Source organism: Podarcis tiliguerta (genome assembly GCF_965153285.1).
Source record: "Podarcis tiliguerta genome assembly, chromosome: 3".
NCBI lineage: Eukaryota > Metazoa > Chordata > Lepidosauria > Squamata > Lacertidae > Podarcis > Podarcis tiliguerta.
In genome coordinates, this window is record NC_139536.1 from 23,007,267 (window position 1) to 23,020,504 (window position 13,238).

The following is a 13,238-nucleotide window of genomic DNA, read 5'->3' on the forward strand; positions in this document are numbered from 1 at the left end:
ACCAGGGACTCCATAAGCTTGAGGGCAGCTACATGGCCTTTAGCCCTCACATCTCAGCACCAGAGTTCACTACTGATATAGTTGGTAAACAAAAGATTATTTCATTTGGTCCATGCACGAGCCTCGGAAAGGGCAATGAACAAGTTACCTCTTCTAAGAGCCGAGAACAGTGGTGCTCAGAGGAACCACAAAATGGCCACCCACTGTTTCTTCCCACTTCCTGAAATATGCAGGAAACACATACCTAATGGCCAAGTTAACCTACCAACCACCCTGCTTGCAGACTGGATTTATTGCAATGTGGGGCTGCCTTTGAAGAGGACTCAACTTCAACTAGTCCAAAATGAGCTGGCCAGATTACTGGCTGGGAAGAGCTGCATCACTTGTCAGTTTGTTTCTGTGCCCTATTTGAAGTGCTTGTGTTTGTGTTTAAGGTTCTAAAGGACTCAGGGCCCAAATACCTCAGCGACTGTGACTCCTTGCCTACAGACCCCCTCACGTGTTAAGATTGACAGAGGCAGACCCCTTGAAAGCTCCACCATCTTCAGACGTTTGCAGGATCTGTGTGTGATGGCAACCCAGGAAAGAGCATACTCTGAGGCAGCTCCTAAGTGTCCCTCTCCACAGAGGTGTGTCTGCCATCTTCATTATGTAGCTTTCATCAGATGCTGAAAACATACTTTTGTTTCCCTGGCATTTTATCCAAGATATATATTATAGGACCCACCCTATTCTCAATTGTTGTACGTTTTAAATATTGTATTGCTAAAAATTGTTTAAACTTGCCCTGGGATCTCATGATGAAGGACAGCTAATACTACTGTTACTAGTAGTAATATTTCTGCATTCATGAGGTACTATCGCAGCAGCATCTCCACATTCATACGTTGTTCAAGAGGTGTGGTTTCCCCACAGAAGTCAAACTGTATGGAACTCAGCTTGTATGTTATGCCACTTTACAAACGTTGTGTCCACATGGCTCACTTTGTTTTTGGAGTTTTTCTGACCCATAAAATGATAGAAGACAATGGATATATGTGGGAAAGCTGAAGGTAATTCCTGGGGCACCATGCTGTCTACAGACAGGCTTCTCCTGAGACCACTAACATTATTAGTCGTTGATGAAAAACTTGGCAGTATTCTCCTTTTTTTGCACTTAGTGAGAGAATAACAGACAGAAACAGCAAATTTTCTGAAAATTTCATTTTCTTTAGAAATTGGCATATTGAGAGTATTTAAAATACTGCTGCTGGAAACCAGGAAGAGAGTCTGCAGAAGCCGCAAAGCTGATCTTGTTCCAAACTTATCTCAGCAAGTGTTCTTGCTGCAGCCGAAAGAGACTCCAAAATGGAGAGTGCGTGTACTGGAAATGGAGTTCTCCAACCAAGTGGAATGAAAAGCACTTCATGTTCCTTTGTTGCCGCATTATGTAAATAAAACCCAACTGTTCGTTGTTTACAGTTTCAGAGAAATGAAGTCTGAAAGCTGAGCACTAACCAAGATGAAGTTGCTTCTCCCTTTGCAGCATCTCAAACACACACACACACACACACACACACACACAAACTACTTTTCTTCTGGCAATTAGGCAAAAATTCCAGTCAGGGCCTGAGACAAGGCACCACCTGAGGCGAGAGGGACAGCTGCCCTTCCTCGCTCTCTCTCACATCCCTTTTAAAGTTTTGCTTCTGCTGCTGATGTGGCAAAAACATGCCTCTCCTTCCTCTCCGGCCTTGCTCTGAGAAAAAGAGTCAATCCTCAGAAAGAGGCATTCTGGGGGAAGTGGCCGGGGAGGGTGCCTGCACCACCCGCAATTTTCCAAGGTGGTTAGACACTCTCTTTTCAAACCGCTTAACCATTTTTAAAGGCCCCCCTTCCCTTCCCCAGAGAGAAAATGGAGGCATGCTAAGGCAGCAGCAAAATGTTAGGAGCAAGGGAAGCGAGAGAGGTGGTGGCAGACGAGATATATGACTGGGGTCCCAGGAAACAATAACTGCCTCCCACACTGCCTGATGCAATTATTTTGCCAAATGGCTCAGCTGGTCCTGTCTCTAGTTCAGGCATAAGCAAACTCGGACCACCAGATGTTTTGGGACTACAACTCCCATCATCCCTAGCTAACAGGACCAGTGGCTAGGGATGATGGGAATTGTAGTCTCAAAACATCTGGAGGGCCAAGTTTGCCTATGCCTGCTCTAGTTCATGTCTTGATCATCTCCCACCTTGAGTAACACAAGCTTCTCTTTCATCTATTGTTTCATCTTTATGGGTCCCTGTTGTCATCATTATGTTAGAGCAACAGGTGGTGAAACAAATTCTTCCTTAAACCCCAACACTCATTTCCTGTCTGTTCCTAAATGCAGCTCTCTTCTTGCCCCCCCTCCCCACTTTTCCGCTCTTCTATTGCAATAGAACTTAGTAAAACCTCCAGATACAGTGGAAGTATACACCAGATTAAACAATTGAAGGCTATTGCCCGGTCCATTCTAGAGACATATGAATGGCATTCTGCAGTGTTTGTGCAAACGAACACAGTTGAGTGGAAGGAGAACATCAGCACCAAGGACGGGTGCAGCTTAGCAATGAACTTGGCCAGAGGACCAAAGAGAGTGCCTGAGATAAAGGACCCCGGGAACCCCTTATCTGTGAGCAAATGCTTGCCTTTCCCCCATATAAAAAGTAGATTGGATCGTGGAAAGCGCTTATTCTTCAGAATGCCATAATCCGTTCTGCAGCTTCCCCATTCTTTAATGATTAAAGCCCAAGCAAAACATCTGTCACAAATAAAAGACTGAAACAATGAAGTCTCCTCAATCTCGCTTGGAATGTGAACGAGCAAACATCAAGCAATTAAATTCTGTTTTCCATCCAGCTGTTAACTCCTCCAATGCCAAGAAGCCATTGTTTTCAAAGCACTTTGTTGTAAAAAAAAGCAGATGCAATCGTATCTTTTGGTACATTAAGTTATAATCGCAAGGGATGCGGCTTCCATGTTCAAGAGCCTGTAAACATCCCCTTACCAAAATGCCAAGAAGTGGCCATTTCCAGATGAATCTGAAATTCCACAAGCATCTGGCGGAACTACATGGACCTTGGGTCTAGTCCAACACAACTAAATCGCCACTGAAAGACCAGGCTGGTTGTGGCTCATGGGAACTGGAGTCCAAAAGCACCTTTGGGTGAGATGGGTACACAAAATCGCCCATCCCTGCTCTAGAACAAATGCAGTAGGAATGCTATCCAGTTCTAAAAGCTCATGTCATACTAATTTTAGTGAAACTGGGCTCCATTGGGCAACAATTCTGAACAAGCCAATTAGATAAATCACTGATATATTGCTCCTAATGTTAAAAAACACACAACTCGATTCAAATAAAACAAAACAACCACACCAAATGAGGTGAAAACTATGCACAATAATGTCTTCTTTTCAAAAAGTTGTCTTAAGATGTAACCTTATACGGTTGCTCTGAAAAAGGGTTTTACATGCAAAATTTATTGGGCACATCCCAGCCAATTGTTTCCTAGTCCCTTTTTTGACATTCCTTCTGGCTTGCTCCAGAGTTAAAAGCTGGTGAAGCTATCCCAAAAGCTATCCCAAAAATGCCTCTCCACCTACAGCAATCTACACAGAGCAGTGATTCCATACCACTAACATTCACTTTGGCCATTCCAAAGAAGAGTCTGTGGAAAACTTGCACTTCTTCTCCTGATGCCTGTGAATTAGTATGGGGATAAAAGGATGAACGCTCTCTCTGTGCAATGGTTGCACAGCTAGCCCACCTAAACTGGAACCAACAATTCAGGTGAGCAGAAGATGGGTACTTAAAAACACGTGCAAGGTGCAGCCCCAAAGAGAAAAAAGTACCACGTTATTTTGATTCTTTTATTATTTTTTAAATCTTCAAATTTTTTTCTGCCATGAGACAGGAATGCATGATAGAAATGGCTCAAACATCTTCACATGACACTCTTTAAATCATATTTCATTCACAATTTCCCCCTAGAACATCTACAGTTAACATAATCCCACCCATTTCCATCCATTATCACAGATTAAATTATCCATTAAACAGTAGTTGCCAGCAATCGAAAGCTGTAAGGCTTTTTTTTTTTTTTTTTTTTGCATAATAGAAAAACAACAACCCTCCTTTAGACTACAGCATGAGAAAAAAAAAATCACGTTAACTCTCTCATTTTACATGGCAACCCCCAGGTAATAGATATTTTCAAAATGAAATGCATTGTTTCATGGTATTCATCGAGGATGAAAAAGAGAGTTATGCGTCCAATAAGCTTTGAAAAAAACATTACTACATAGTACTTTTTCACCATAAGTGTATTCCTTTTAAAGGAATCCATTACACTAGGATGGGGAAACCTGTGGCCATTCACACATGGTTGAACTACAATTCCTATCATCCCTGGCTATTGGCCATGTTGGCTGGAGCTGATGGGAAAGTCCAAGAACCAGCTGGAGCAGCCCAGGTTCCCCACCTGTGCATTACACCTTGACACAATCATCTGCAATCGTCTGCCTCGCCCACTGACATTATTTGGCAAAGCAGCTAATCACACACAAGAGTTCTCCAACACCATTACTATTTAACAGCACAGTTTTAAAATAAAACGAACAGATAAATGGGTTGCTTGGAATCCACGCTTCTCTCCCGTTTGAAGAGAATTATTTTGAGGTTTTCCGGAATGGATGTAAACAAAGAGGAGATATATCTATCTATATATGTATATGCATACATACAAGTGTCCTTTGGGAGTTCATTTGAGTTCTCAATGTTACCAATGATGAATAGATACCTGATCTGTAGTAATTACTCCTGAGAAGATACTAGAAGGGAATGACAGTTCAGATGCACTTTGGAATGGCACAATCACGTAAACGCTTGCACACTTAAGACTTAACAAACTCATCCAAAGTTTCTAAAAACAATTCTAAAAACTAAACTCTAAACTCTAAGATATCAGCACAATAAAAAAGAAGATCCTATTAAATCAAAACATAAAACAACTAGGATTTTTTTTTCCAGAAAACTTTTTTTTAAAATGTAGGAAACTCTAGGTAATTAAGAAAAACTTAGCCGACAGGATTTTTTTGTGTATTTTTTTTTTAAATGGTACTTTTCCAAATGCATAATAAAATGCCATGGTATCCCATAACTGGCCAGGGTCCAGCCGTCTCAGAGCTGCAAGATTTACAGCAACTGGGCAAGAGGAATAAAACAAGCACAAAAAAACTGTAGAACGCAGAAGAGAAAAAATCCAAAAATATCCTACATAATCCAAGTTAATGTGACATTTACATTAGAGCAATTAAAAAAGGAGGCTGTAAAAAACCCCATTTGAATTTTTCTGATTATGACGGTTTTTGTAAGCAATTGATTTGTTATGTTAATCCCAAGCACCAGATTTCATAACAATGCTATTCCTCTAACATTGAGCCTCTTCGCAAGAGAATGAGCTGTATCGTCTGAAGGCCAAGTTTAACTTGAGAATCTGAACTTGTGTCATCATGCAATCAAGTCAGTTCACATCAAGGTCACAGTAGGTGTTCTTGAGTTTCAATATGTCTAGGCAAGTAGCTCCCTGGAAAAGACGTCCTACGGTGCCTGTCAATTAGAAAAACTACGTGAAGGTGGTTGTCTTAAAAGACCCAACTTAAAATCCATTGTCGGGGAAGGAGAAGTGTTCGTTAATATGAGTTGCCTTAGAGCTAGCTAGCAGCACCCAGGTGGCTAGTAGGAATTAGTAGTGTTAGAAAATTGCATAGGTGTTAACAAAGAAGGCAGAGGGCATGATGCGCGATCGTGTTGTCCTCTTCGCTTCTTCCTCTCTTTTTAATATAAAAAAAGAAGGAAGAGCTCTCATCAAGAGCTTGCCGTTTTATTGGCTTTGCTGCACCCGGGTTGCATTATGCAGAAGGTATGACTTAGTCCTTCTGGTTGGTGTTGAAAAGTTCTTTCACAGGAGGCTTCCCTCCGCCCCTCGGCATACAGCTGGAGCTAATTCCCCCTTCTCCTCTAGCCCCAGGCCATTTGCACCATGCCTCTTTCCGACGGCAATTTCAGAATTACATTTAATCTATGTTTACATCCTACTATCCTGACCAGCTCTTGAACGGAACTGCCAAGACGGGTCCTTACAATAGTTCCATGCATTGAAAACAGAAGATCGGACTAAAGGTCGTCAACTGAAACCCAACAACTTGGGTTGCTCCTAGACTGGAGATGCTTCCCCTTCCCTCTCCCCTTCTTGAACCCTACTCCCTCTTACAAAAGTATGCACACTGAGGGGATTTTCTTTTCTTCTAAAAAGACCATCTTGAACTTGCAGCTGTTAAGACAACGGAGAGGTTTCCTGCTGGTCTTCCGTAACAGTGGATTCGCTCTGCTCCTCGCTTGTTTCGTTGGATGGTTCTTCACCATTTGGCTCTCCTGGATCCAGACTGGATCCCTCACTTTGCTCCTCGCTCTGCTCTTCATTGGCTTCCACAGTCTGCTCCAGATTACTCTCCGAGGACGTCGGGGAACCGTCCGTTGCATTTTCGTTGGCTGCCATTCCGTCCAATGGCTGAGCGAGGGGAACGGGGGTACTCGGCTGCACAAAGCTTTCGCTGGCACTAGCGGGCACTTTGGCTGTGCCCATATCTACCGTGATGTCGTTGTGTGGCAGAGTTACTTTCTCCACAAGTCTCCATTGGATGATACTCATGTCTTTGCCTCCAGTTGAAATCAAGTGGCTGTCGTTGTGAGTGAAGCTGACGTTAGTCACGTGGCTGCTGTGGGCGCTGTATTTATGACTTGGTGCCTGTTGAAACAAACCAGGAAATGACAGTCTGTGCTACTTGATGAGGATCAGAAGATCAATTGGAATAGCAGCTTCATGCCAGCATTTCAACACTGCGAATATACCCAGGAACAAAAATATGCTTCTTACAAGGCCAATCTAAGAATCTCCCAATTTAGAAGGAAAGTAGGGGTGATTCAGGGGAGATTTTCATAGTCTTGAGTTGGATGGTGCTATTAACAAGGCATCTCAAGCTGGACTCCCTAGATTCCCGAGTCTGTGGACTTAGGTACCCCCAAAATGCTGCATTTAAAAAAAGTAAGGCAAACAAAGTTAATACTCTGAGCTCCAGGGGGCCGTGGCTTGAGAGGCAAGGGGGATTTTTCATTTTGGATGACAGGTTTAGGCTTTAATCACACTGTATTATTTTTCATGGGCACTCTAAACCAGTGATTTGGGGAAGCAATGTTGAAACAATCCGCTCCCACTTCTCCCATGAAGCCCAATGTATCTCTTCCCCACCCCCAGCAAAAACAGCTTGCATCCCAATCAAAAACTGGGTTGGGGGGGGGGGCAAAAATCCACTTGCACCAATGACCCTGGGAGCAAGAGAATATTTCTGTGAGTGGGGAGGAAGGGAGCAGGGGGAGTTGGTGAGCCTTTAGATGTGATACTGGAGCAAGTTTACTACCACTCCAGTATGAGCACACACATGGTTCCACACATGCATGTATCACCCTTGCCCCTAAAAATGTGTCATCTAGACATACCTTTGCCTTGGAGCAGGGATACTGAAATAGATGGACTTTACAAAAGTCATCAGCAACTGCTATCACCTTCCTGTTGTGGGACCTGATAAGAGCATTTATGTCTGTCCCGTCTGATCCTTCAGGCCACACTCCTTCAATAGAGGAAAGCCAACAAATTAGGGTTGTCACCTGCTTGAAGAAATCTTTGCTGATTAGTCACATGAGTGAGCAAGGCAGTTCTGGAGACAGAGGCACTGTTTAGATGGTGCACAGAATGGAATCCTGCAAGGGAAAGTGGCTGAAGAGTGAGGAATATGGCTTAAATCACTGTGTGCAAAGAAAAAGTCGAGCAACCTACCCCTTCCACTACCAATTTCGGAAGCAGCTTCTTGAAAAAGAGGGTGGGAGAGCCCATTTTCTTCACACACACACACACACACACACACACACACACACACTTCTTTTGTGCAACATTAGCCTCTGTTGAAACGCTGCATTCCTGCTTAAGTAGCAGAGCTAAGAAAGTGCTTCACAGTTAACACTTAGCTTAGCTTTATGGAGCACCTCTGATTTAAAATGCAAGAAGGGTCATTTTTGCTACTCACCGAACACCTGAAATCCCAGCACACAAGTGTACGTCGTCCAATCGATATCCTTACACTCAGAACGATTCCTCATTAGTTTGCAGCCGGCTGGAATGTCCCCTTCAAAAAAAAATGCCCAACTCTTATTGGAATCACATAAGCGGCATTTGTTTTAGCTGTTTCTGACATTAAGGGTGTTGCTTTTTCTTTCTTTCTTTGAACAAGCATCCAAGTGCATCTTCTAGCATTTTTATAGCTTTAAGGGTATGAACTGAGAACTTGATTGTACTCTTGATGCTGCTGGAGTACAATTCCTGTCCCTGAAACCACTGGCTGTGCTGGTTGGGGGAGTTCAGCAACATCTGGAAGGCCACAAGTCTCCCGCACCTGGCCTAAGGCAAGCCTGTCTTTCTCACATGGATATATAAACACTGGCTTAACCAGCAGGGCTATACCAAATATTAGGGAGAGAATGTATACAAAGCTACATGCAGCTACCAGCCAAGTACCAGGGTCCCCAAGTGTTCAACTTCACCCCATTTTTGGAATCGCAGGAGGTTAACGGAGACCCAGCAAGCTGCTACACTCTGCCGGTGTCCTGCCTTTGGGCAGGCCGAAGGTCCACGAAGCACGTGGCGTGCTAAGGAAAGAATGCTAAATAAATGCCAAGTAGCATTATTCCATTGCTAAAATGAAGTTTTAAAATGCCAGCAGGTGTCTGCACCAGTAAGTGACACAGGGCTCTAATGAGGCAAGGGTGTGTGTTGTTTTTGAAGCCGAAAACCTGCTTCGTGACACATCACACACCAGCACCACTCTCCCCTATAAACTGTTAAACTGATTGATGTCCCTGCAGAGATGTAAGCTATATTTGGAAGCTCTGTTAGCAAGAAGCAGCTCTGAATAATATCAGAAGGTCAGGTTACAGAAGGTCACGCCAGTATCCCCTGTCAGCAAGCGTTTTGCACCAACAGCTTGACTTGCATCAGCCCCCCCTCCCTCCACCTTCCCGCCCCACTGCCTCCCATTATGAATGTTCAGGCACTCCTGTAGGCTGGAGGTAATTACAGCTTTGTACTCACAGTATAGTATTTCATAGTCTCCCGAGTTTGACATTATATACTTATTTTCTGGGGACCAGTCAAGGTGCGTAATATAGCTGGAATGTCCCTAAAACACACACAAACACACACAAAAAGAGAAAACAAGCAAGCTATCAAAATTCCAATCAGCAGAAAGAAGTATTTCCGCCTGCTTCGCTGTTTAATCCCCTTTTGATAAGTTCACAGAAACAAAATGTCACGACTGACTGTAGGAGTAATTTACCAAGTTCTATCGCTGCAGAGAACCCATTCATTTTGATGGAATGCACGTAGAAGCCCATGAATAGGGCCTTCTGGTTGCACTCCACAGATACAAATGCTTAAGTTCTTCTGCCTGGTTATTATAGATAATTGGATTTTATGCTGTGTTAAAATTTCACCAAATCTTCAACAAAAGCAAGCTGATGGGATGCTAGAAGATATGCAGGAATGCAATGTAACAAAGGACTGTTTGAAGTGTGTGAAGCTAAATTTGTATCTGGCAAATGGTGAGAGAAAGAACAGCACCTTTCGTCTACAGCAGGTTTAGCTTTTGCTGCTTTGAAGTCTCCCCATGACCTGCTATAAGTAGCTATAAGTAGGTTCAGACCATGGTTTAGCCATGTGCTTAGGCTGTCCCTCCTTGTCCTCCTGCATCTCTGATTGCCCTTCTTACTTCTGACTCAGCGGACTCAGCTATACAGCTGCAAATAAAACGTTTTAAGTGTGTTGTAAAGTGCAATATACAAATATTACACTAGATGGCGATGGTGAGCTATGGCGAATTCAATATATATTTCAAAACTTTTTTTAAAAAAGCATTTTCACAGTGGGTTTTTTTTATATGAGTGTAGATTCCACCAGTATCAAATCGTAATCTGCCAGCAGGTTAACATTTCAGCAAAACATAATTTGCCTGGTTCTCATGCAATGACATTAGGGACGCGGGTGGCGCTGTGGGTTAAAGCGCCACCCGCGTCCCTAATGTCATTGCATGAGAACCAGGCAAATTATGTTTTGCTGAAATGTTAACCTGCTGGCAAATTACGATTTGATACTGGTGGAATCTACACTGGCGGGAAGGTAAATGGTGTTTCCGTGTGCGGCTCTGGCTCGCCAGAGCAGCGATGTCACGCTGGCCACGTGACCCGGAAGTGTCTTCGGACAGCGCTGGCCCTCGGCCTCTTTGAGTAAGATGGGCGCACAACCCTAGAGTCTGTCAAGACTGGCCCGTACGGGCAGGGGTACCTTTACCTTTACCATGCAATGACAGATTATAATGTACTACTAAATAGGGAGCAAGAAGGGAAACACAGGGTTCATCCACATTATGCCAATCCATGGTATGGGGTTACACATCTGAGCAGCCATTTGCACATTGCAGCAGCCATTTCTGCAATTACTCCAGCTGCAGTTCAAGTGGAAATTGTTGCTGTGAGATTCATCTACGTATAGGCTGGTTCACAACCAAGATTTCCTCATGTGATTCTAAATGCAGGAAGATCTGTCAGGTAGAGGGGGGAAATAAGCAACTGGTTTATTTGAACTGGCTTTTAAAAATGCCCCCAAGTGGTTTGGAAGACATGCATCAGGGTTAAAAAGCAAAAGCTCTCTCTTTCTCTCCCTTCCCCGGCTCCTTCTCCTCATCCCGAATCTTTAAGATGCTGGAAGCTAGAACTGACATGGGGGGAGGTGCGGGGAGAGAGTTGGGACCACCATTTACTACATCCTGCCAGACATTTGGCAGCTGTAAACATTCCGAGGGGAGGCAGAGAATGGGGGGGGTGGGGGGGCGAATTGGGAAGGGGCGCTCTGGAGTCGGAAAATCCCTTTGAGCCAGCAACTGCGATGGGAGAGGTCTGGACACCACATTGCTTCAATAGTTGAAATAGCAGAGTTTTGCATTCCGTTCGAAAGGAAAAAACCTCCCCTCGGCAGCGACCACAGTGAGAGACATATTACACTTCGCTTCTGATCTACTGTTCACATAGTGAGAGTAATCACTCCTGGCACCTTTGGCTAGTAAAACTGAGTGAGTGAACAGGGAAGCTCCCTTTCTCATCGCTAACGACAGTCTTCTTGGATACGACAAGGAGAGAGAGAGAGAAAGAGAGAGAGAATGTTAGGAGTTAAGAGATGTTAAGAGTCATTTATGTTGAACGGCCAGACAAGCTTACTCACATTCAAGTACAGTGGTACCTCAGATTAAGTACTTAATTCATTCCGGAGGTCCGTTCTTAACCTGAAACTGTTCTTAACCTGAAGCACCACATTAGCTAATGGGGCCTCCTGCTGCCGCCGCGCCGCCAGAGCACAATTTCTGTTCTCATCCTGAAGCAAAGTTATGAACCTGAGGTAATATTTCTGGGTTAGCGGAGTCTGTAACCTGAAGCGCATGTAACCTGAAGCATATGTAACCCGAGGTACCACTGTATATATGAGCAGAAGCACTCTGAAGTCCTTCCTTACTGCGTAAAGGATGGGGACAAGCAGAGGTACGCAGCACATGCAAGAATGCTGGCGCAGGAATTGTGCATGCAGCCCTGCCCCCTCCACACTTTGAACCTTCGCATGCCCATAAAAATTCCAGAACCTGCCTCTCACTCTGCATATATTGTATTATCATACCTATTTAGAGACCACTTCATGGTATAAAGCCACTGACAGCACACAGTAACGCCAAACCACAAACTCTTAAGAACAATAAAACCATCCATACAGACTCTAAACAGAATGAAGCCATTTCATCAAACACAAAATAATTAGGACTCCACAATGTAAAGACTTTGCTAATACCAAGTTTCTGAAGCAACCACAGGGATACGGTGTCATCTTGTTACAAGGACATAGGACATATGCATCTACACACAAATGCGTGCTGCACACAACGTGAAGGTAATATCTGAAGGCAGTGTATGGATACAATGCTGTCCTTCTACACAGAAGATACAGTTTAATGCACAAAGGCCATGTCTCCTTCTGGTGCTAGAAATATGAATTATGTACTACTGTAAGTATGGCGCAGTGTTAGAGAGCCCTGACGTCCTCCCTGCCATCTGGACAACATCTGTATGGGCTGACCTCAGGTTTGAACATGGAATGCAAAATTTTATTCTGAATAAGCACACCAGTTTTCATTTAGATATCCGAGATTGCAAGGGAGATATCACATTGAAGTACATATTTTCCGGACTCCTTTCGGTTCGAAACACAGAAATCTTCAAACTTCCACTCCAATGCCCCATTTTCAAGGGAGATAGCACAGTGCATTGCATTTTGCATTTCCTTCTCCTGGGCGGTGGGTATGTTGAGCTGGTTGGTACCCAAACATGAGGCACACAAAAGAGCCCTAAACACACAGACCAAACCTATTCTGATCAGTGTTTGGAATCATTATATTACAGAACAAACCACCAAAGCAGGGATGAGCTAAGCTGAGGCAATTTTACCACGATTCAATATTCAAAATATGCACCCAAAACAATCCCTCTGAACAAGAAAACACTCTCAGAACTAGCAAGTGAAATAATGGAAACTGAAATTCCGGGAGCCTTTTAATTCATTTAAACCAGGAAGAACATAATGCACACCTTTTTTATGAACTGGCACCATTGGACTGTTTGTCTGAATTATTGCACAAAGCATAAAACATGGGAAGCTGCCTTTAGCAAGTCAGACCTTTGGTCCATCTATCTCAGCACTGCCCACACTGACTAGCAGTGGCTCCCCAAGGTTTCAGAAAGGTGTCTCTCCCAGCCCCTACCTGGAGATGCCAGGGTACCTAAATTTAGGACCTCCTTGCATGCAAAGCATGCATTCTGCCACTGGGCTGCAACCCTTTTCCGAGGTGCACAGATCGCCCCACCTGTGACACTGTGTGGCGAAGCTTGGCCCTGATTCCATGTGTTGGAAAAAGGGCCCCTGAAGAGGATTGCCTGCACAAGAGCAGCTGATTATGTGTAAGGAGTTAGGCAAAACAAGAGTATCCCGTATCTAAAGCAAGTCTGCACAACACTCAGCCA

The 13,238-nt window shown here is 43.9% G+C and overlaps 1 protein-coding gene across 8 annotated transcripts in view; it reads right to left on the reverse strand.

Moving 5' to 3' along the window:
* Nucleotides 1–3,872: 3,872 nt before the first annotated feature.
* Nucleotides 3,873–13,238, reverse strand: part of EML4 (EMAP like 4) — a 155,642-nt gene continuing 146,276 nt past the window's right edge. For all 8 annotated transcript variants that reach the window (XM_083432988.1, XM_083432991.1, XM_083432992.1 and 5 more), the window contains 4 exons: nt 9,217–9,304; nt 8,156–8,254; nt 7,572–7,702; nt 3,873–6,822 (listed from right to left, as the gene is read on the reverse strand). In XM_083432988.1, coding sequence (XP_083289114.1) covers nt 6,352–6,822; nt 7,572–7,702; nt 8,156–8,254; nt 9,217–9,304 — 789 coding nt within the window. In that variant the 3' untranslated portion in view covers nt 3,873–6,351. The remainder of the gene's footprint in view (nt 6,823–7,571; nt 7,703–8,155; nt 8,255–9,216; nt 9,305–13,238) is intronic.